This window comes from Delphinapterus leucas, chromosome 2 (genome assembly GCF_059928025.1).
Source record: "Delphinapterus leucas isolate spDelLeu-1000000601 "Yukka" chromosome 2, BTC_Dleu_Yukka2, whole genome shotgun sequence".
NCBI lineage: Eukaryota > Metazoa > Chordata > Mammalia > Artiodactyla > Monodontidae > Delphinapterus > Delphinapterus leucas.
This window is the reverse complement of record NC_143130.1, coordinates 118,089,438-118,113,572: the sequence shown is the minus strand read 5'-3', so window position 1 is coordinate 118,113,572 and position 24,135 is coordinate 118,089,438. Positions and strand designations below refer to the sequence as shown.

General features: G+C 39.0%; 1 protein-coding gene across 6 annotated transcripts in view; it reads left to right on the top strand.

Moving 5' to 3' along the window:
* Positions 1-1,760: 1,760 nt before the first annotated feature.
* The window catches only part of BAZ1A (bromodomain adjacent to zinc finger domain 1A), a 94,323-nt gene continuing 71,948 nt past the window's right edge, over positions 1,761-24,135 (top strand). For 4 of the 6 annotated variants that reach the window (XM_089907592.1, XM_089907594.1, XM_022570733.3 and 1 more), the window contains exons 1-3: positions 1,761-1,874; positions 2,322-2,492; positions 13,252-13,530. In XM_089907592.1, the coding sequence (XP_089763718.1) occupies positions 2,380-2,492; positions 13,252-13,530 (392 nt within the window). In that variant the 5' untranslated portion in view covers positions 1,761-1,874; positions 2,322-2,379. Of the gene's footprint in view, positions 2,493-13,251; positions 13,531-24,135 lie in introns of all 6 variants that reach the window. The other 2 variants (XM_089907593.1, XM_089907591.1) reach the window with 2 other exon arrangements.

The following is a 24,135-nucleotide window of genomic DNA, read 5'->3' as shown; positions in this document are numbered from 1 at the left end:
TGAGATGATAGTATTTTGAAGTAGAATAAAATTTCCATTTTAGGCTAGTATGAAAACAAGAATCCAGTTGGTTAAAAATTTGTATTTAATAAAAGTAAAATCAACATTACTATTTTTGATGGTGATTTTAACAAGATTATTTTAGCAGCTTAGCAAATAGTGAGATCTAAGAAAGATAAATACTATATAATCAGATAAAATTTCATCTATTTTTAGCTTAACAGTTAAGGTGGGATTTTGAATTGTGAGAGTGATGCTTCAATATCAGTTGAAAATTATCCATTCTCCTTGTCCCCATTTTTTGTAGGCTCTAAGTTTTTCACCTGGGAAATTACTTTCTATGAAGGGAATTCTATATTGTCACTCAGTGTACTAGTTGGAGGCCAGTTTAAAACACCAAATCTTTGCATGCATAATTTTCTGAAGAGCTTATCCAGGCTAAGGAATATACTTGCTACTCAGAGCATTTCAAAGCCTCTTTGACTTTTGTATCTGTACACTAAGGTGCATTAATTTTATTAATGATTTTTGAATCACAAAATTTTATTTTGCTAGCCACCATAGAAGTATCTTAAAAGAAGTTTAAAAATAATAACTCTTGAGATTTGGATAGATTCCTTACATTTTCTGCTCCAATGTACATATGTACTTAATTTGAAGATACAAAGATGATCCCACATTGTTTTTACAACTGAGATCATTTCATAGTATTAGTAATTAGTTACATCCTTTGTTGAAGGACTTCTTCAAACTTATTGTCTTTTAGACACATTCTTACAGGTTAATCTGCAAATAAGCAAATGTCAAGGGCAGTAGCAAAAACGACCATTTAATACAAAGCTGGCAAACATTTGGAGTTATGTGTAGTTTCGAATATTTTTTACTTCAAAAGTCACATGTATTATATGCATTAAAATTAGTTCAACAAATGGAAATCATAGATATGGGAAAGTTGTTTTAGGGGAAATTTCACTAGTAAATTCATAATCTTTAAAATTCTGAGTGATTGAATTAAATACTGATCCCTTGCATAATATATTCAGCGGCGTACTCTAAATATTACTTTTTAAAGGTGTGGTTTTTAGTTTTAAATATGAGCGGGTCCTATAGGCATGATGACATTTTCTGACGTATACTTTCTTGGTCTTTTCCTCTGCTAAGACTTTGACTGAATTGTCCTAAGTATTAAAGAGCACGGTGTCAAGAAAGGTATTTTCAAGATGAATGTTTATACAAGCAAAGTATTTTTTTAGACAGGTGAATTCTAATTCTGAAAAAGAAAATTTCAAAATACTGTTCACTTCTTATTGCTCATCTCTCTTCCCATCCTTAAAATACAAGTTAAATCGTAATTGGAATCCTTTTCCCATTGTGGAACCAAGCGCTGGTGTCAGACTTGAAGACGAAGGCTTTACTTTGTTAGCTATTTGTTTGAAACCCCAGCTCTCTCCCCAGATCTTTGGGCTGATAATCGCAAACATGGAGGATGCTTCTGATTCTTCACAAGGGGTTGCTCCATTAATTAATAATGTAGCTCTCCCAGGCTCTCCGCCGTCTCTTCCTGTATCAGTGACAGGCTGTAAAAGTCATCGAGTAGCCAATAAAAAGGTAGAAGCGAGAAGTGAAAAGCTCCTCCCAACAGCTCTTCCTCCTTCTGAGCCGAAAGTAGATCAGAAACTTCCCAGGAGCTCCGAGAGGCGGGGAAGTGGCGGTGGGACGCGATCCCCCGCGAGGAGCCAGGCCGTGGCAGCGGGAGAAGCGGCGGCCGGCGGCGCGGAGGGGCCGGCGAGAAGCGACCCCCCGGGGGGACAGAGCCTCCCCTCGCCGCCTTTGTAGTTGAGAAGGTGGAGAAGTGGCAGCCGGCGTGCTTGCAGGTGAGGGGCTTGGTGTGGTCGCTCGGGAGCCGGCCGGCGCCGGCAGAGAAGTGTAGGCGAGCGGGGGAACAAAGCGGAGCGGCGCCGGGGTCCGCCCGCAGCGAGCTCCCTAGCGGCGTCGGGCCGGCCGGCTGCGCGCCGAGCACGTTCTGAGCCCCGCGGCCGCAGGGGCTGGGGGAGGGGGCCGCCGCCGCCGCTCCCGCACCGCCTGCCCGCGGCTGGGCGTTTGGCCCCATTGTGAACCGGCAGCCCGGCGTGCGGCGGTGGGGCGGCTCCGCTGGCTCAATACCCCGACCGCGACAGAAGCGACCTCAGCTCGGGTGGCAGCCGCAGCGCGTCAGTCACACAAAAGGCAGTCGAGCTTCCCCCGGCGCGCCGACCGGCCCACGCCGCCGCCGCCGAGCGCTCCCCACCTTACCGGCTTTCCTTTCCCTCCAATTTTGATAGGGAAGCGGGGCCGGCGCGGGCGGCCGAGGGTCCGGGTGAGCCCGCGGGCGGACACGAGATGCCGCTGCTACACCGAAAGCCGTTTGTGAGCCAGAAGCCGCCCGCGGACTTGCGGCCCGACGAGGAAGTTTTCTACTGTAAAGTCACCAACGAGATCTTCCGCCACTACGAGTAAGGGCCGGGCCGGGCGCGGGGGGTGCGAGGGAGTGTGGGGACTCCCTCCCCAGCGTCCTTTTGTTTCTCTCCTTTTCCAAGACCCGGGTTTCTGGCGGGGCGACTGGAAAGTGACGGGTGGCCACGGGCCCGCGTTTCTCTGGCCCCCGAGTCCGACACGGTGACTGCGCGGGGCCCCCGGGAGGCCCGACCGGCCGAGGCGCGCATGGGAAGAGCCGGCCGGGGCAGAGGAGGCTGGGGTCCCTGGCCGGCCGTGAGGACAGCTTCTAGTCGCGGCAGCCGCCCGGCCGCCGAGCGGCGGAAACTCCCCGCCTCGCCCCTCCCCGCCGCGGCCACACGCGCGCTCCGGGGCCAGTTCCGGGATCCCCGCCCGGCGGCCGAGGGGATCCCCGCTCGGGTCAGCGGCATGGAGCCGCGGTTCCCCGGTCCGGGGAGGGAATCCCTGCCCCCGGGGGCAGGAAACGGCCGGGCTGGGCATCGTTTCCTCGGTCGGGAGTGGAGCTTGACGTTGGAGCTGCCCAGGGTAGGGGCGGGGGTGGGGTGGGAGCGGAGTTGAGACTCCGGGGAGGGGGCTCCCCGGCAAGCCCGGGACGCTAGAGCCTCCGCCGGCCGCCTCTGGTCCGGTGCGGCTAGGCCTCGGAGTGTGCGAAGCGAGCCGTGCGCTCTGTCACCGCCTCTTCTCGGTGACTAACTCCCGGCCCTGGGGAACTCGGCGTCTCCGCCCCCGGGAGACCGGGTGAGGAAGAAGTCGGGACTGGGCGGGGGAAAAGGAGGGGGAGAGAGCAGGGCCCTGGGCGCCCCCTCGTTTTCGGTTTTGCGTAGCCGGGAGCGCGGCGGTGGGAGTTGGGGGAGGGGGCTAAGACAAGTTCAACTCCAACCCCAGCCAGCCTCCTCTTTATCCCCCTGCGCATGGGGCCGCCAGACATGTGCCACTCGCTTTTGTTTTGACAAGAATCCGGAGCTGCTGCCTGTGTAGTTTCAACCCCTCAATTTTTAGTCCCTTGCCTGGTTTATCCCAAGAGATCCCCTTGTCCCGTGCCACCAAATAACGGGGCGTTTTAGAGCTCTGTGTTTAAACAGGATCACCAAGTGAGAACCTGAATTGATCAATCACTGAAACAGCCTGATCCTCCCTTTTTCTTATGCTTTATCCTCTCCACTCAGAAGGAGTCCCTTTGTGACTTAGAAACCAAGTGTTATAGCAACCAAATAAATTGTGTGTAGGAGGCACCTTTTCTGAGTGAGGGCTTGCTGGAGGGAGGGCGTTAAGCAAACTCAGCACCTGTCTGAGCAATGACTAGAGAAGTTAGAAAGGACAGTTCCTTTGAGCTTTTATTTTAAGCAAGCCTTTTTTCTTCGGCTCCACAGGAGTTACACGTAAACATGTCATATCTAGAGAAGTTTTTCAGCAGACAGTACTTTTAAATACAAGTGCACATCTTACTCTGCTCCTGTACAGACTTGTTTTGTTACTCAAATAGAGTTCAGTCTTGTAACTACTTAAGTGAATTTGGATTAAGTAACTTGACAAGGATGATGTCTTACTTTTAAAGAAGATTTAGGTTAAAATCCTTGGTAATTCTGAATTTTTTTCAAGAAGTTGTATTTAAAAGCACCAACAAGATAGGAAATGGGCTTAAATTTAAACTTTTCTTCTTTTATGTAAGCAGTCTTTTTGAGACACTCTTCTCACTTTAGAAGGGAGCATAAATATGGCCCCAAGCCTCTTTGAATTTGAACACTTTTCAGATACTTAGGTTCTTGATGATAGAGGAAGAGATTTTTGGTATTCCAAACCTACCTTCCATTAATGTTAAGGAACTGTGTCCCCTGTAGTCTTATGACATTAAAATTAAAATGTTTTAATTTTGTCCTTTGTAGTCTTATGATATTAAAATTAAAATGTTTTGTTTTAATTAAAATGTCTTTGCTCTGTGCTGAAGCGTTTGGGTTTTTGGAAATTACAAGCAGTTTAAGAGAGGTGATTGGTTTGGGAGCAAAGATATTTAATCATTTACCCTGACCAAAGCAGAACTACCGATGTTCTTAGCTATTAACGTTTATGACTTTGAATTGGCACAAAACTGGAAGAAGACTGCCATTTAATTGTGTTAAAATTTGGATTACTTTCTCTTAGATGATTACAAAGAGATCTTTCTAAAAATGCATTCATGGTGGATGGTATATGGTGGTCTGCAGATTATGGTAATCTGACCCTTGCCACAAGTCTGGAGAAACTATGAAGGAAACATCTGTTTTCACTAATTCGTTAAATCACAAATTGGTTTATGTGAATTTGTTTGAAGATTATCCTTTAAGTACATTATTTTGAATATTTTTCTTTTGTATTTGTCTGAAGATCACTATGCTCACCTATTTGTTCGGGTTTTTGATTTCTTGAATATAACTTTCTCTAATCAGTCTCAAAGAGTTTTACTACACCTCCGCACCTTTTTCACTTCCCAGCATAATGCAAAGTAACTGCCTCTAACTCTGGTTAGTACAGGTTGCCAGTGACCTTTTAATTGCTAAATAGTGTTTTGTGTGTCTTACCTGATGTTATAGCCTAACACTTCCTCCTTTGTCCTTCTAGCAGCAACGGTCACCCTTCATTTTATCTAGTGTAACATCTGCAGTTATTGCATGGTAATGCAATGTATTTGTTGCATCACATTTTCTCTTTTCCTAGACTCTGAATTCTTTGAGACAGGGACTATGACAAAGATGGTTACTTGGTGATTATACAGTTCAAACTCCTATATTTTGTTTATTTGTTTTAACTATATGCTCTTTAATTGCTAGCTCTTGTTTGACCTGCTTTCCATAAATAAAGAAGACTCATTAAAAATAGCACATTAACTGTAGGTGAATGCATAAGCTAAAGTGCAAAAGAATGAAACTGGGCCACTGTCTTACACCATACACAAAAATTAACTCCAAATGGATTAAAGACTTGAACATAAGACCTGAAACCATAAAACTCCTAGAAGAAAACATAGGTGGTAAGCTCCTTGACATACATCTTGGCAATGATTTTTTTTTTTAATTCAACACCAAAAGCAATAAAAGCAAAAGTAAACTAGTGGGTGGGACTACGTCAAACTAAAAAGTTTCTTCACAGCAAAGGAAACCATTAACAAAATGAAAAGGCAACCTACGAAATGGAAGAAAATATTTGTAAATCTTATATCTGACAAGGGACTAATATTCAAAATATACAAAGAGCTCATATAACTCAATAGCAAAAAAACCAAAACAACTTGATTTAAAAATGGACAGAAGATCTGAACAGATATTTTTCCAGAGAAGATATTCAGAGAGCCAGCAGGTGCTCTACATCATTAATCATCAAGGAAAGGCAAATCAAAGCCATAATGAGGTATCACTTCACACATGTTAGAATGGCTGTAATCAAAAAGACTAGAAATAACAAGTATTGGGGAGGATGTGGAGAAAAACAAATCCTCATGCGCTATTGATAAGAATATAAATTGGTGCAGCCATTATGGGAAATAGTATGGGGGTTCCTCAAAAAATTACAAACAGAACTGCCATATTGATACAGCAATTCCATTTCTGGGTATTTATCCAAAGAAAATGAAAACACTAATTCGAAAAGATATATGCATCCTCATGTTCATTGCAGCATTATTTATAATAGCCAAGATATGGAAACAACCTAAGTGTCCATTGATGGATAAATGGGTGAAGAAGATGTGGTACATATACACAATGGAATATTATTCAGTCTTTAAAAAGAATGAAATCTTGCCATTTACAGCAATACCTATGGACCTCAAAGGCATTATGCTAAGTGAAATGTTGGACAGAGAAAAGCAAATACTGTATGATCTCACTTATATATGGAACCTAGGGGAAAAAATATAAGAAAAACGAAGCTCGTAGATAAAGAGAACAGAATAAAGTGCATAGTTTAATCTTTTAAAGGAGATAAAAATTTATTCTGTAATTTAGTTAGCAGACAATAATTTTGTTTAAAAAAATTTTTTTTTGTCTGTCGATGTTCAAATAAGGAGCAGTCAAGTCTGAACACCAGAAATTCTAGATTTGTGGGCTAGGAAAATGATTTGTATTACATAGTGGCTTTAATCTCCTTAATAAAATGACTTCTGTTTTTAGGCATTTAGACTCTTGGAATTGGAATGTATTTCCCATCTGTGAGTGAATCACACTTTTCATATACAATGTAGGAGTCTCTTCCACAACATCACTGACAGACCAGCTTATGTTTCAATCTGGCTGTCCAGTGAAAAGTGTTTGACTAATTTATAAAGCATCCTGTTTTCATTGTTCATCAGCTCCTCAACTTGTTAATTCAGTCCTTTCAACTGTCCTCTTTTTACAGATGAGGAGGTTGGGATTGAGGAAGGAAGAGTAAGTCCAAGATCAGTTCAAAAACGACCTATCTAGCAACTGGTGACACTAGAGTTCTCACTCACATACCTAAGACTCTAGAGTTTGTGTTCATATTTACCATCACATAGTGCTTATTATAGAGAATTCTTCCTAATATTTGTTAAAGTTTGCATAAATATGCACCAAAAACATAGGGGCATTGCTTGGAATTCAAGCTGGCTGCCTAGATCGTTGTGAAGGTACCATGATCTACAGTCTGCTCAGACATTTGAGTTTTTTACTACACTCCCAAGTGATTAAATTCTAGATACTGTATGTAAAAACCAGAATGCCATTAATTTATAGGGAAAAGTGCCCTTCACATAGACCAGTCCCCAAACTGATAATAAGCTATGTATGAAATCTAGTTATTATCAGAAGCCCCTTTCGTGAGCATAGGGTTTTCAAGGAGAGTAGGATAATCTTAATAGCTAGCGTCTTCAAGTTAGATGTTCAGCTCCTCTTTAGGAATAAGTCTGCCACATGGCCCAGGTATTTGGGTCTATGAGTCCTTTTTCTGTGGATGGTATAACAGAGATTCCTAAATACTTTTTTTTTTTTTTTTTGCATTTTAACCTTTTATCTGCTTAGCAGGCTACCATGTTTCTTTTCTGCAGACAGAATATATCTATCAGTTATTTATAACACGCCACTCTAAAACTTAGTGGCTCAGACAGCCATCCATTTTGTTTGCCCACTATTCTTTGGGTTGCCGTTGTGGTTTCTGCTCATCTCTCTGTGCTCTCTCATTTAGGTGGAGTCAGATGAAGTCAGGCTTGGCTGAAGCTAGATGGAGTAAGAGGTGGCCTCAGTCATATGTCAGGGACCTCAGCTGGGATGGCTTTTCTTTGTGTGTGTGTGTTTTCTAGCTTTATTCGGGTATAATTGACAAACAGAATTGTAACATATTTAAAGTGTACTATGTGATAATTTAATATACTGGGATGGTATTTCTCACCATGTGGTCTTTCATCCTCAGAAAGCTAACTTGGGCGGCTTCTTCCAGAGACCTTGGTCTCAGAGTTCCAGGAGGGTGAGAGTAGACATCTCTCAATGTCATTTCTGTATTTTGTTGGTCAAAGCCAATCTCAGGTCCAACCCAGATTCAAGGGGTGGTGAAATAGGCTCTACCTCTTGTGAGAAGAGCGTGAAAGTCATTTCTAAGGAGCCTGCACACCTTCAACCCTCTTTGCAAATAGTCTACCACTATGCAGCTGATAAGATTTTATACTTGGGGCATCCAGATTGGATTTTGGATGTTCACTGATAATCCTTCTACAGTTAATCCCTTTTCCTAACCTCCTTCCCAATGCCAAACTTTCTCTTCAAAGATTCTCAGGTCTTATATGTGTTCTTCTGACATTGTTGCTCTACCGTACAGGTTATTCTTCTGTGTATTCTTCTAGGATCTCTCTGCGAATAGGGTACCTAAGCAGTAAGAATTGATATGTTTATTGAGTGCACATATAGTATGTTGGGCATACTGTATTATTTAATTTTCATATTAACTGTTTATGGAACACATTGTCCCCATTTTACAGAAGGGGAACCAGGTTCAGTGAAGTTTGTATAAATTACCCAAGTCATATTGTACAAGTGACAAAGCTGAGATTCAGATAACTTTGCTTTCTTCTTCCCATTCACATGTGTACTTTCTCTTTTTAGATACACATAAAAGTAAATGTGGACTGCCGATGAGAATATATTTGCTTATTCTTAACACTGTACTTTGGAAAGTCTTTGGAGATGCTGAGATAATTTGTCCCCATCTAGTGAGAAGTGATTGTATGTCTATAACACAGTGGCATAAATCACATATGTTCTGAGGAGCCAGTGTAATGGAAACATAGAAAATGGAACTGATAGAAAATGGAACTGATAACTGCTGGGGAATTGAGGAAGCCCTCAGATAGGCGATAACATATGAGTTGGGTCCTGAAAGATGGAGCTATAATGTTTCACCTTTGTTGATTTCTACTTAAGTCTTCATTGTCTAGATTTTAAAAATCTGTACTGCTATTCCTCACCTTAATGTCATCTGCAGATTTTAGGAGCCTGCCTTGTATGTCACTATCTTAAGTTCGTCTGAGGCAGCACTAAGTAAAGTGCAAAGTAATAGTAAAGTGTTTTTTTAAACTAAGCTTTATAATTGAACTTTCCCCCTCACCATTTATGAATAAATGTAATAAATGTAATTTTCATCTAGCAGTTATTTCTCCCTATAAGGCATGTATAGTCTGCCATGCCCATGATCACCTAATCTCCTGCTCTTGTAACCCCTTCAGTGAAGGAAATTGTTAGAACAACCTATGCTGTCTTTTAGCAATTACTACTTTTCTAAGCTTATAAACCATATTTTCCTTCTCTTGCATACCATATGCTGTTTTAGTCAGGAATTGTGTTAGCTTTTAACCTATGGCTGCATTTCTCAGTTACTGATTATTTTGTAGACAGAGGAGTTTGCTTATGTCCCTTAGATCTTTTCTGCAGTATTGGGCTGTATCTCTCTTACCTTGCTTTACGTCTAGTTAATACATTTTGGGCCATTAAGTAAATAGAGTATGCTTTGCATTTATCTTTTCTGAATTGTATTTGGTTTCTGGTTTTTATGTCACTTCATTCTTAATCTTATTCTCTTAGGTTTTTAGTTTTCCAAATACTCAGCAAGTTAACAATATGTTACCCTTTGTTCCTTAATTTGTTGACTTTGTTTTAGAAGTGTGTTCTTACCAGTACTTGACCTGGTAACTCAGAAGCAATTTTTCCTTAAGAAATAATGGCAAAGGGCAGAGGTCATCAAACTTTTTCTTAAAGGGCCAGATAGTCAATATTTTAGGCTTTTCAGGCCATTAGATGTCTGTTGCACCAACCCAACTCTACAGATACAGTGAGGAGGCAGTCATAGGCAATACCTAAAGATGTGGGTGTGGCTGTGTTCCAATAAAACTCGACAAACAGGTGGAAGTCTGGATTTGACCTCCGGGCCAGTAGTACGCCCATCTCTAGTAAAGAGGATTGTTGAAGGAATGTAGCAATAAATTGGAGACATAATAACCTGTATTAGTCTAAACTGATATAAAATAGTACTTTGTGTTTTATAAAGTTTTACTCACAATAATAAAAATGTGCTGCTTGTAAGATTTTTGTTATTTATATTCTTATAATATTGAAATTGAAGAGGCACTGTAACCTATCCCCTAGAGTTTCAGCATTATTAACAAAATCCTACACATTTGAATGTGTATGTTGAATGGGTGAAGAGCAGAATATAGACGTGGATGTAAGTGAAGGTATGTAATGTTAGAGATGGCGCCATGATGAATAGGGAGTGATGAATAGGGAGAAGTAGCCTTGGGCTTTATTTCCCTTGCTTTAAAATGGCCACTGTGAAAGAAAATTCCAATAAAAATTAATTTAAAAAGATGGCCGCTGTGGTAGTGTGTCCTGCCTCCCTCCTCCTGAGGGTGGATCTTTGTGCACAGCAGGACTATAATGTAAGACCTTTGTAGGGTAGATAGACACAAAGGAAACAAACAGAACAAACACTTTGCAGGAGGCTCTGGGAACCTGGGTGAAGAAGGGTAGCTGTACTGTCGCTGGTTACTGTCTATCCACATGTTTAGTGGAGGTTTGTGGCACTTGTGCCATTCTTCTCCTTGGTATTTTGAACAATGGTAACAAATCTAAACAGAATAGTGTTTATTGCAGCTGAGTCTAAAGTCTGTCCCCCTGCAATGGCAGCAAATACCCCAGGCTATCAAATACCCACCTGCTATGGCTAGAGCTGTGCTGTCCAACGCAGGAGCCATTGGTTATTAAGAACTTGAAAGGTGACTAGTCAGAATTAAGATGCGCAGTAAATGTAAAATACGTACTGGATTTTGAAGACTTGGTACCAAAAAAAAATAATAAACTATTTCAATATTGGTTACATATTGAACTATTTTGGAATATATTGGGTTAAATAAAATATATTAATTTCATTAGAATGTCTTTAAAAATTTTTAAATGTGGCCACTAGAAAATTTTAAATTATATGTGTAGCTAGCATTCTACTTTTGATAGCACTAGCTTAGAGACTAGTTAATGTATAACATCTAGATTTGAAATATATTTTTCTTACAGTTGACCATGGATAAGGAGGGCTGATGGTAAAGTTATACAGATTTTTCACTGTGTGGAGATCAGCACCTCTATCCTTCCCTCCCCCCATAGTTCAAAGGTCACCTGTAGTACTAGATAAATAGTTTAAATTATTAGAATATCTCACACACATTATATATGTGGCTTGGGAATCTGTGTTTGTTTCTAAAGGAAAAAGTTTAAAACTTTTATAAAGCTTTCTAAGTGAACTGCAGTTTTAGGCAGTAAAAATTAAATAAGACCTCTTTCAAGATCCATCCATTCATTCATTTTATTTTGCCCTGTTGATAACCCTCTATTGGGTATGTCTGTTTCCTCTCACTTAGCTATTTATCTGACATAGATTTTATTATAAGAATCAAATTATATTCATTTTTTTCCTCTGGCATTTTTTTCTTCAACTCCACTTTTCCTTTTCATCCTAACTCTTCATGCCAGTTCCTCCCAAAGATGTTCTAGCATTTCTTGATCTTTTGTGCCTGCCTCTCCTCCTTCCCTTCCTCTGAATTCCCGAAGGATATCTGCCTCTGTTTTGTAAATATAATCACTTTTTACTTTGTATTTTAATGATATACACCCATTATCCCCATTACTAAATGGTACATACTTCAAAAGGATTTCCCTTGTACTGAATTAGTCATGTAAGTTGACATATGTATATTATCTCTTTAGATCTCATTTATGTTAAGGTATGATTAGTTTCTCTTTACTTCCATAGATTTCATTTTTTGTTGTTCTCATAGAATCCACAGACAAATATGCAAATGAAACTATCTTAATGGAATTACTCCAAATCTTCTTTGGAGATCAGACTACTACAGGGGTAACCTGTACAGATATACTAACAAGGAAGTAAACATGTAACAGTTTTAATAATTTTTAGAATGATGAGAAGGAAAGGGATATTTCAGGAAGGAGAAAAAGTTAGAGAATAGTGAATTATGTTGGTTACATATAACTGTTGAAAAGTAGACTGAAATATAGAGGTGGGCAAAATATTTACCCATATCTTAACCACTTAGAGGCAACTACTGTTAATCTTTTTGCATATGTCTAACCTTTTCTGTTTAAAAAATATTTTTATTATAAAAACAATATGAATACATGCTCATTATAAAAATTCAAACAATATGGAACTATTTAGAATAACATATTTTCCTCTTCCTTCCTTCCCAGTCCCTCCCTTTCTCCATAGGGAATATTTGTTTATGGTATTTGTATAAATACGATCATTTGCACGTTTTTGCTATTATTATAATGCATTTGGAATTATGTCATTCAGTGATTTTGAGTTTTTTTCTCTTTAATATACCTTAGAAATCTTTCCATATAGTAGATCTCTAGCATTTTAAAAATGACTGAATAGAGTTTTTGAAAAGAAATTAGTGCTTATAGTAAGAAATCCTAACAGTGCAGAAAAACACTGGGTAGAATGGTCCCTAAGTCCCATCCCCATTCTATAGCTGTTACCTTGATTTTTGTATAACATTCCAGGAATGTTTTATGCTTCCTTAAGTTATCTTTCTCTACTTTCCTTCCTTCCTTCCTTCTTTCCTTCCTTCTACCCTTTCTTTTTCTTCCTTTCTCTTTTTTAATTTTAACACAGGTGGGACCGTATTATATATATTGTTTGGATAAGCTTTTACTTTGAAAAAATATGGGAGGGAAGCAGACTGGAAAGTTGTTTTCCCTGCTTACGTTATTTAAAAACTCTCCTTCTGTTTCATGACTGTGATTTTTCATTATATGAAGTACTATAGTTTATTCAACTTTTCTCTTATTGTTTGATGCTTAGATTTCCCAGTTTTTCACTATTATGTTAAAACCTTTCAAAATTCATAGTTAAGTGCTTGAATTGACAATGTTTTGACTGCTTTGGAACAAAAAGCTTAAAAATTAGAAGGAAAAAAGAAAGGTTGAGTTTATTTTGTTTCACTTCAGTTTCAAAACTGATAGAAATCAAAATCCAATTTTGGCTGAATATACCTGTAAATTGCAAAATATAAATGTCTAGTTTAAATATACTTTTTCTTATGTTTGTAATATTAATGTGTAAGTTGACCAGTTACTAAACTTTTGTTTGAGTTCTATGAGTCTATGTAAAATTTTGCAATAAAGGAACAATCCTTTTATCAGCTTTTAATGTAAAATTTGTGAAATGATAGGTAATGGATTTTTGTTTTTGTTTTTTAATCAGTGACTTTTTTGAACGAACCATTCTGTGCAACAGTCTGGTGTGGAGTTGTGCTGTGACGGGTAGACCTGGACTGACCTATCAGGAAGCACTTGAGTCAGAAAAAAAAGCAAGACAGAATCTTCAGAGTTTTCCAGAACCACTAATTATTCCAGTTTTATACTTGACCAACCTTACCCATCGTTCACGCTTACATGAAATTTGTGATGATATTTTTGCGTATGTCAAGGATCGATATTTTGTTAAAGAAACTGTGGAAGTCATTAGGAACAATGGTGCAAGGTAAAGTACTTTTAATTTTTTCTTTTGTTATACATACATTCACATTGATCAAATTCAAAGTACACACAGGGATGAACTGAGGAAAAGCTTACCTTTTACTCTTTTCCACCTACCATGTTACCCTCCCCCAAGATAGCCCTTGTGTTAACAGTTTCTTATTTATTTTTCCAAAGCTAATTTTTATATAGACCACCAAAAACATGTACATACGCGTGCGTGTGCGCGCACACACACACACACAGTCTCCTGCTCCTTTCAACGCGAAAGGTAACATACTGTAGTTTATACCTTTTTTCACTCAAAATATCTTGAAGATTAGTCCATTACTTTATAAACCACCTTCCTTCTCTTTTTTTATTTACTGTTTGTTCTATTATATCGAAGTTTCACCTCTATTTAAGAGTAAAAAATCTTAAAGATATCTACTATGTTCTCATTACGTTACCTATTAGTTTAAATATGCCTGTATTTCTTGCTGGGTTTTAGTAGTTCTTTGATAAGATGAAGACTGAATTTTATATACTCTACTAAGTTCTCTTCTCTTTTACCCAGGTCTTCAAGAAAAAAGTGGGTTTTTCATATTGCAGAGTTAAATTGAGTTTATCTATGGCACTAAATTAAAAAGTATCATTGCTTTCCTGAAATCTTAAGCATTTATGATTGGCTAGTCACTGATATTTATTACAGTAATCCTTATTTGCATTAAAACTTTTTATAGCCTCCTGACTTTTGAGGCAGTGACTATTTTGGGATGCTTTTTCCCCTTTGTTAACCTGAATAAAAATTTTTTTCTTTTTGAATTTTATTTTTTTAATATTTATCTATTTGTTTGCCTGCACTGAGTCTTAGTTGCAGCATGTGGGATCTTTCGTTGTGGTGCATGAGCTCTTCTTTGCGGCGCTCGGGCTCAGTAGTTGTGGCACACAGGCTTAGTTGCCCTGCAGCATGTGGTATCTTAGTTCCCAGACCAGGGATCGAACCCACGTCCCCTGCATTGGAAGGCTGATTCTTAACCACTGGGCCACCAGGGAAGTCCCTCTTTTTGAATTTTAAACTTTAGCAGTCAAAACTTACTATATATGTTCTTAATTATATGTCAATAATTATGTTCTTTATTATCTTATTTTGGAGAATCATCATGAGTTTTTATGTAATTTCAGAATAATGTCTTTAATGTAATCCATTTTAGTTATTAAATGCTACTCTGCATGAATCTTAAAAATCCAGGAGGTGTTTATATTAAGATCTGAATTTGCTTGGATTTGATTTTGGTGAAGAATTGAAGAAGTTCTTTTTTTTTTTTTGCGGTACGTGGGCCTCTCACTGTTGCGGCCTCTCCCGTTGTGTAGCACAGGCTCCGGACGCGCAGGCTCAGCGGCCATGGCTCACGGGCCCAGCTGCTCCGCGGCATGTGGGATCTTCCCGGACCGGGGCACGAACCCGCGTCCCCTGCATCGGCAGGCGGACTCTCAACCACTGCGCCACCAGGGAAGCCCAAGAAGTTCTTTTTTTAATTGTAGAAGCAACAAATGGTAAAAATTGAAGGATTTTTCATTTGTCTCATGATTTTTGGGGAAAAAAATCTTTATTTTCAAGAGGAAAGATTGATATGTCACCAGTAATCCCACCAAGAACATACCAATCTATATCACCAAAAGGAATAATAGGGCCTGTTTGGGGACCAGGACAATATTTTTTTCTCCTTATAGTCATTGTTTTATTTGACTTATGCCAAAAGTGTTTTCTAACTTAAAAATCATTGGGATACGTTAACCTTTAACATTAGGTTAAATATTGCTTACATCTAGAAATATAGTTGTTCAGTGTTTTTTGTATAGCTTTTTTTGGTTGTACCTTAAAAATGGGCTTCAGATAGTTGTAGCTTTAATGACAGTAGTAAACTAGGGTACATTGTAGAAATGGGAAATCTGAGAGTCACAATTTTATTGATTATTCATTAGAAACATATTTCTTCAGACTTCCCTGGTGGCACAGAGGTTAAGAACCCTCCTACCAATGCAGGGGACACGGGTTGGATCCCTGGTCTGGGAAGATCCAACATGCTGTGGAGCAACTGAGCCCATGTGCCACAACTACTGAGCCTGTACTCTAGAGCTGGAGAGCCACAACTACTGAGCCCTCATGCCACAACTACTGAAGCCCATGCACTTAGAGCCTGTGCTCTGCAACAAAGGAAGCCACTGCAGTGAGAAGCCTGCACACTGCAACGAAGAATAGTACTTTCTCGCTGCAACTAGAGAAAACCCGCGTGCAGCAATGAAGACCCAACGCAGCCAAAAATAAAATTAATTAATTAATTAGAAAAAAGAATCCTAGGGGCTTCCCTGGTGGCGCAGTGGTTGAGGGTCTGCCTGCCGATGCAGGGACACGGGTTCGTGCCCTGGTCCGGGAGGATCCCACATGCTGCGGAGCAGCTGGGCCCGTGAGCCATAGCCACTGAGCCTGCGTGTCCGGAGCCTGTGCTCCGCAGCAGGAGAGGCCGCAGTGGTGGGAGGCCCGCGTACCACACACACACAAAAAAGAACCCTATAGTGGATTCAATGTGAACCTCAAAAAGAAAAGAAGAAAACACACTTCTTCTGGCTTACTGGCCATTCTTAATCTTTGTGCAGGAAAGGAGAAATCTTGGATGACTCATTGAATTTTTTGCCTTCAGCAGCTGGGTAGATGGTAAGATGCAGAGGCCTCAGGAAGTAATACTATCAGAGTCTAGCCATCTTTGCTCTCATCTCAGACCCAGATATTTCTGATTGCTCTGATTTTGCCTTTCACGGACATGTTGCTTAGGTGATTCATGAGTGTCACTTAGAGGCTAGACACTAGTTACTGGGGATATAACAAGGATTAAGATGTCCTTAAAGAGTTCAGTGAAGGGAGAGACAAACATGTCAACTTGCCGGGTATTAAAATAAACGTTATGAATGAGGTAATTCAGGAGCATCCAGGTCCAGAGTGCCATAGAGGCTAGGCCTGGGTTCCCTAGACTCACACTAACACTGGTTATTTTAGTCTTTTCATCTTTGCCAAATCTGATGATATCTCAGTGTTTATTTGCTTTTCAGGTCCTTTGCTCATTTTACTTTTGGCTTTTTTGTCATCAGTAGATTTATGAAAGGTCTTTGTTAAATACTAGGCATATTAAACTCTTTGTCACTTTGTTGCAAATATTTTTGTTTCATTTTTTGCTTTTTCTTAAATGTGTGGTAAATGTAAAAAGGACTTTGGGGCTTCCCTGGTGGCGCGGTGGTTGAGAGTCCACCTGCCGATGCAGGGGACACGAGTTCGTGCCCTGGTCCAAGAGGATCCCACATGCCGCGGAGCGGCTGGGCCCGTGAGCCATGGCCGCTGAGCCTGCATGTCCGGAGCCTGTGCTCCGCAAAGGGAGAGGCCACAGCAGTGAGAGGCCCGCATACCGCAAAACAAACAAAAAAAAACACAAAGACTTAAAAATATATATAAAGAATAATGATAGAATAAGGGAATAATGAATAAAACTTCAATGAATACACATTCAGCACTTGGTTTTAATAGAATACCTTTATCTTTGATGTTTGTTTATAGTTGGAGAAAAGTTTTTTAGTTTTATGGGAAGCAGAATTGTGTGATAGTGAAGGGTTTAGGCTTTGGAGTCTGACTGACCTTGTTGGACAATGACATCCTTTCAGGTTATTGTGAGACTAAAATGAGAGTGTGTGTGTGGGGTGCACATTTTTGAATTGCTATATAAGTAGAATATAGTGGCATTTTACTAGGGGAATAATGCTCCTGTTGGCCCAAGAGGGTTATATGGAAGTTAGTATTTTTCTTCTATTATTGGCTAGGTTTTCTATTATTTTATATTATAATTAAGCTTCAAGCCTGACTTGAGATTTCTGCAACTTTCGATACTAGTTCCTGCATACACCTTTATCCTTTCACCTTTTTAACTTAAATTTCCGTTAAAATAACTTAAATATATAAACTTGACTAGATTCCCTTTGGTTGGAGTTGTACCTCTCCCATCTACGTACTACTTGTGTAACTTTTGGGGAAGTTATTTAACATCACTTATCTCTTCTTTGTGTATGTAGTAGAATTATTGTGAAGATTGACTGAGATGTTGTATGTGATGCTCCATGCACACAGCAAGTATTCAATAAATGACAAGTAAAAAGAGTCTATCTTTTTCCATTTTGATTTTTTTGGTTCTCTGTCATGCTTGTAAACTCTTATTCTATTACACTGATACGAGGAGAGGACTTGGCATGATGTTTTTCATTTGGAAAGTGCTCTAGACCCCAAGGAACATGTGTCCCTTCTGGCTTCACATCTGCTTGTGTAACTTTGGGATGAGTTCAGTTTTGAGGTGATGATGCTAGTGATAAGGTTCTGGTGTCCTCAGGGGGTCAACTAGGGTAAATCCAGCTTCAGTGCTGAGAGAAGCTCCAGGTTGAGTTTCCTCAGTATCCCTGTTGACTTTTATCTGCAGGCTCCTGTGGCTTTTGTATCTGACTGTGGCTTGAGGCTTATCGTTACAGGGCTTATTTAGAGAATTCAGTGGATTTCTCCCAGTGGCTGAGAAATAGCAGGCACTTACTATCTTCATGGGATCCATAGGATCCACAGTATGAGATGTCTGTGCTCCTACTCCCACTTTCCACTCTTTGAAAGTTAGAATGTGACGTTAGAAGAATTTGCTTCCACAGGACATACATCTCCCTCTGCTTTTTAAGTTAAATGTGCTTTATTGAGATATTCACACACTGTAAAATTCGCCCATTTAAAGTGTACAATTCAGTGGCTTTTAGTTATGTGATGATTTCCACTAATTCCAGAATGTTTTCATCACCCCAATAAGTCCTGTACCAATTAGCAGGCCCTCCCCACTGCACTCTCTCCTCAGCCCCTGGCAACCGCTAATCTGTTTTCTGTCTCTGTGGATTTGCCTATTCTGGACATTTCATATATGTGGAATCATAAAGTATGTACCTTTCGGTGTTTGGTTTCGTTCACTTAACTGTGTTTTCAAGGTTCATCTGAGTTGTAGCATGTATCAGTATTTTTTTTTTATTGATAAAGAAATTCTACTGTATGGATCTATCACATTTTGTTTATCCATTTGTCAGTTAATAGATATTTGAGCTTCCACTTTTGGACAATTATAAATAATGCTGTTACAAACATTTCTGTACAAGTTTTTGTGTGAACATATGTTTACAGTTCTCTTGGGTATATACCTAGAAGTAGAATTGCTAAGTCATTTGGTAACTCTATGTTTAGCATTTGAGGAATCTCCGAACTTTTCCAAAGCAGTTGCATCATTTTACATTCCTACTAGCAATGTATGAGAGTTCCAGTTTGTCCACATCCTCATCAAGCGATATGTATGTACAATTTATTATTGTCCGTCTTTTTTATTTTGCCATCCTAGTGGGTGTGAAGTGGTATCTCATTGTAGTTTTGATTTGCATTTCCCTGGTGACTAATAATGTTGAGCATCATTTTATGTACTTATTGATCATTTGTGTATCTTTGGAGAAATGTCTTCTCTGGTCCTTTGCCCATCTTTAAATTGGGTTATTTATCTTTTTATTACTGAGTTGTAAGAGTTCTTTGTGATTTGGGGTATAAGTCCCTTAGCAGATATATGATTTGCAGATATTTGCTCCCATTCTGTGAGTTGTCTTTTCACATTTTTTTTTTTTTTTTTTTTTTTTTTTTGCGGTATGCGGGCCTCTCACTGTGTGGCCTCTCCCGTTGCGGAGCACAGGCTCCAGACGCGCAGGCTCAGCGGCCATGGCTCACGGACCTATCCGCTCCGCGGCATGTGGGATCTTCCCGGACCGGGGCACAAACCCGTGTCCCCTGCATCGGCAGGCGGACTCTCAACCACTGTGCCACCAGGGAAGCCCTCACATTCTTTATGGTACCATTTGCAGCACCATTTCCCTTTGCTTTTAACTTTTGTGCTGCTTGTCAATAACATCTACCTTTTGTTTCTATCTGTGTTGGCAGAACTCAGCAGTAGTCCTCAAGACTTCTTCATCCATTAGAATTACTGGATTAGATTTACTGGAAAGAATATGCTATGTTACAGAGAAGTGGATGGGCCCATTCTTAGGCTGAATTATTTCAGTATGGGTACTCTGGATCTTCTCACTTCAGTATTCTTATTGTCTCATTTACCTTTAGATATCCCTCCCTCTTTTCTTTTTGCACCTTACCAGTATAGATTAGGTGCTTCCCTCCCCACCAAGACTTTCTGTTTTGAAATTGGCAATCGGCAGACAGATTCTTCTAGAAGATCCTTTGTCATTGCTATGGCAGATGAAGTAAAGAGAACAGCAGACTACTTGACTGAACCACACCAGTTTAGTTCTTTACATGCCCCATCCTGATTTACCACCAGCTTGCCTGCCAATCATGCTGCCATTTGTTTTCTGCTGCTTCCTTGGAGCCTATGGGAAAAGTGAGAGGATGGCTGGTCTTGTGAAGAAAACACTAAACTGGTAGTCAGGTCTGTTAATTCTTAAATAACTACCGGATGCTTTGAATATACATTATATCAGCAGATATGAGACAAGGACTTACGGTTTCTATTTACAGATGAGGAAACAGAGATCCAAAGAAGTTGTGTTTTTTTTGATAGTTGTTTACCATGTATTTAATGATACCTATTATTTATTGATACTTGCACTGTTCCAGACACTGGAGATACAGCAGTGAACAAAGCAAAGTGATGGAGCATCCATTCTAATCTTTTAAGTAGTAAATTGTAGGATTTAAATTCAGATAGGGCTGACTTACAAAATTATTTCTTTCTCAGTATCACTGTGTCCTTGGTTTTGGATTCTGCCATTTGTGATTAGCTGTATGGTTCTGTGCAAGTAATTTAAACTCTTAAGTGTTAGTCTTTTTTCATGTGTTAAATGGACCCCCAGCCTTACCGGGTTGCCTCACAGGGTAAAATGACATAACGGATGTGCATTTTTAAAAGCTGTATTATATAATATTGCCTTTTTAAAAAATATTTATTTATTTGGTTGCGCCGGGTCTTAGTTGCTGCAGGCAGGATCCTTAGTTGTGGCATGCGAACTCCTAGTTGCAGCATGGGTGTGGGATCTAGTTCCCGAATCCGGGCCCCCTGCATTGGGAGCACGGAGTCCCATCCACTGCGCCACCAGGGAAGTCCCAATATTGCCTTTTGATGTAGGTGTCTTGTTAGTATTTGAATCTGTTTATTGGTGGTCATGCAGTTTTGTTGTGTTTTTGTTTGTTTGTTGGGATGTGCCAGTAGTGATGTGAGGCTACAGTAGCTGCCTGGGACACTGTAACTTGGAATCAAATTTCTCTGTTGCAACTCTGAGCGGAAACCCCATAGTTAACAGTATCAGTGTCTTAGAAAGACATAGTTGTTTGTTTTTGAAGACAATCATCCCTCATTTGTATGTGATCTTCTAAAAATGCTACACAAGCAGATTTCAAGACATCCAAGTTTCAAGTAACTTTATCTTTTTTTTTTTTTTGACAAGCCTGATAACCATTGTTTAATAAAGGATTAGGAGGATGGTGAGCTAGAACTCAAATAATTGCATGATAAACTCATCTTCTCTCCCCAGCCCTAGAACTGGTGAATTGAATCAGGAAAAAGGAGGTAGAAATCACGCAACAAAAAACATTTTGGACTGTTGAGTCATCATTCAGTGTAAAGAAAGGACTAGAGTTTGAAAGAATTTTTAAAAATGAGTCAGAATATAATTGTATATTTGGTAATTTTTTTTAGTTAAAAGTAGGCTTTGGGCAACTTGTTTTCAGACATTTTATAAGCACAGTCAGGATGTTCTGGTAGCTGAAAGATTCATAGGAAATGTGAAGCAGCAGGTGAGAAGGTACTTCTAAAAGTATTGGGTTGGCCAAAAAGTTCATTCGGGTTTTCCTGTAAGATGTTACGAACTTTTTGGCCAACCCAACAGATATACTGACAGAAGCAAGAAGTGGCACCTTATAGCAAAGGAGGAGATAGAGTAAACATTAACTACAAAGTATACTGGCCTGGCTCAGTATTTAATTTGGTAACGTTAGAAAACGTTGCAGAATAAAAATATGCTAGCATTTATTGAACTTTTCCTGTATGCTAGGCAGTGTGCTAGATGCTTTCATTTTAATTCTAATGATATTGATGGGTGACCCGGAATTTTTGAAAAGGTTATTTGTTTGTTGGTATTTACCTGAAAGAGTTGAAAACTTATGTCCACACAAAACCTGCACACGAATGTTTATAGCAGCTTTATTAATAATTGCCAAAAGTTGGAAGCACCAAGATATCCTTTAGTAGATGAATGAATAAATAAACAGCAGTACATCCAGACAGTGGAATGTTATTCAGTGCTAAAAAGAAATGAGGCTTCAAGCATGAAAAGACATGGACGAACCTTAAATGCATATTACTAAGTGAAAAAAGCCAATCTGAAAAGGATATGTATGGTATGATTCCTACTATATGGCTTTCTAGAAAAGGCAAAACTATGGAGACAATGAAAAGATCGGTGATTGCCAGGGGTTGAATGGGGTAGAGGGGAGATGAATAGGTTGAGCACAGAGGATGTTTAAAGCAGTAAAAATACCCGGTGGTACTATGATGGACACATTTATCCAAACCCATAGAATGTACAGTACCAATAGTGAAACTTAATGTAAACTGTGAACTTCAGGTGATAATGGTGTGTTAATGTAGGTGCACTGATTGTTAACAAGTGTTATTTCTCTGGTGTGGGATATTGATAGAGGGGTTATGCATGTGGCAGGGGCAAGGAGTATATGGGAGATATCTGTCTTCCTCTCAGTTTTGCTGTGAATCTAAAGCTGCTCTAAAAAACCAAAGTCTTTAAATTAAAAAAAATTATATGCTCTTCTTATCAAGGCTGAAGTTTATAATTTTTTAAAAATCTGCTTTTTTTTTTCCTATAAAAATTTATATACAGGAGAGAAAAGTAAAATGTGAAGGCCTGGAGTGCATTTCCCAAATGCTCCTTTCAGAGATAACCACAGTCAAAAAATTAGTGCATAGTTCTCTTTTTTTCTGTACTACACTAAATTAAAAAAAAAAGTAGCTTTTTCACTTTGTAATGATTTGGATGTCTTCTTACATTAGAAAACCACATGCACCATTTCTAATTGGTTTTGCATAAACTCGCTAAACTGTGTGTTCCTAAAAAGCTTACTTGGAGTATTGCCTTTTTCTGAGGATGGAGAAAGTTATTCCTTTTGTTAGCCTTATGTGAATTTGCTCTTTGAAAATAATGAACTGCATTTTTTTCCACATAATCTCTGACCTATGACTTAATGACAGACCTTTTCTCCAATGTAGGTTAAATCAATACAAAAGCAGAATTGGATTTGCACCGGAGTTTCACTGATAGCTAGATTTTCCCAAATATTATACCCATACTATTTAGATTTAACACTTAGAAATGCTATCTAGTCAAGAAGCATAAGATACTACAGTTCAGTATTGTTTTTAGAACTGCCTTGTAAAATGAAGATTATGAAATTCTTTTTAATCTTACAAACTGATATCAATTTTGGCATCAAATAGAGACCAGCCACCTAGAGCTCTTATCTATTCAGATATCAAGGTATATTCCCTGTGGCTTTCTATGTTGCATTGGTGGAATGCTTCAAGCACTTTAGTCTAATGAATAAAAGAAAATTAGCATAAAAACCTAAAATGTAGAGAGTAGGTACTTATTATATATTAGAATTGGAAATGAGAAAATGGACTTTTTAATCTTTGAGCTCTTTTTTGTATTGCTAACCTAAATGATATTAGTGAATCATAATGAATTAAAATGCATTAATGTTGAGGACAAAGGGAAATACTAAATATATTGAGGAGATAAGATGAACATAAAAAGTGTAAGTGAGGAACAGTACAGTTATTTTGATTTAAACATACATGCTTGGATATCAGTGAGTGGATCCAGGTGGGATTAATCCAAGGAGAAGTTTTGGAAAAGGGTTATTTGACTAAAAATTTGAAGACAGAGAAAAATATAAATTAGTAGAAAGGATTGAGGAGGGAGGCTTCTTATTTAGGTGCAGATATAATATATAACTTTTAACAACGTATATTAATTAAGTTTATTATAGTTCTTTCAAATAGAAGACTTTCTATTGGTCAGCTTATACTACTGCCCTTTTAAGGTCAAAATTCCTGGTTCTTAGCCAAGGAGAGTCCTAAGGAACATCCTCAAATTGTTGTTTCAGTCTTTAGTTCCTGATGACCCTAGTATACTGATGATATAATTATTAATAGAAAAAAAAAGGCTATTTGGGACAGCTGTTCTTTCTTTGGAATTCCTAGTTAGAGTCTTCTTTAGATATATATTGTTGTATGTATCAGAGACTCAGACTTACAGCCTGACTGACTGCTGGATTGTTGTTGCAAGTTGAACAGTTAAAATTTAGAATCCTTATTTACTTGTATAATAATATAAATTGGAGGCCATCCTGGGAAACCCTTTTTATATCCTAAAAATCCCTATTAAGTAGCCACAAAAATAAATGAAAATGAATTTGTTTTTCTAAAGTGTTTAATTCAAATAA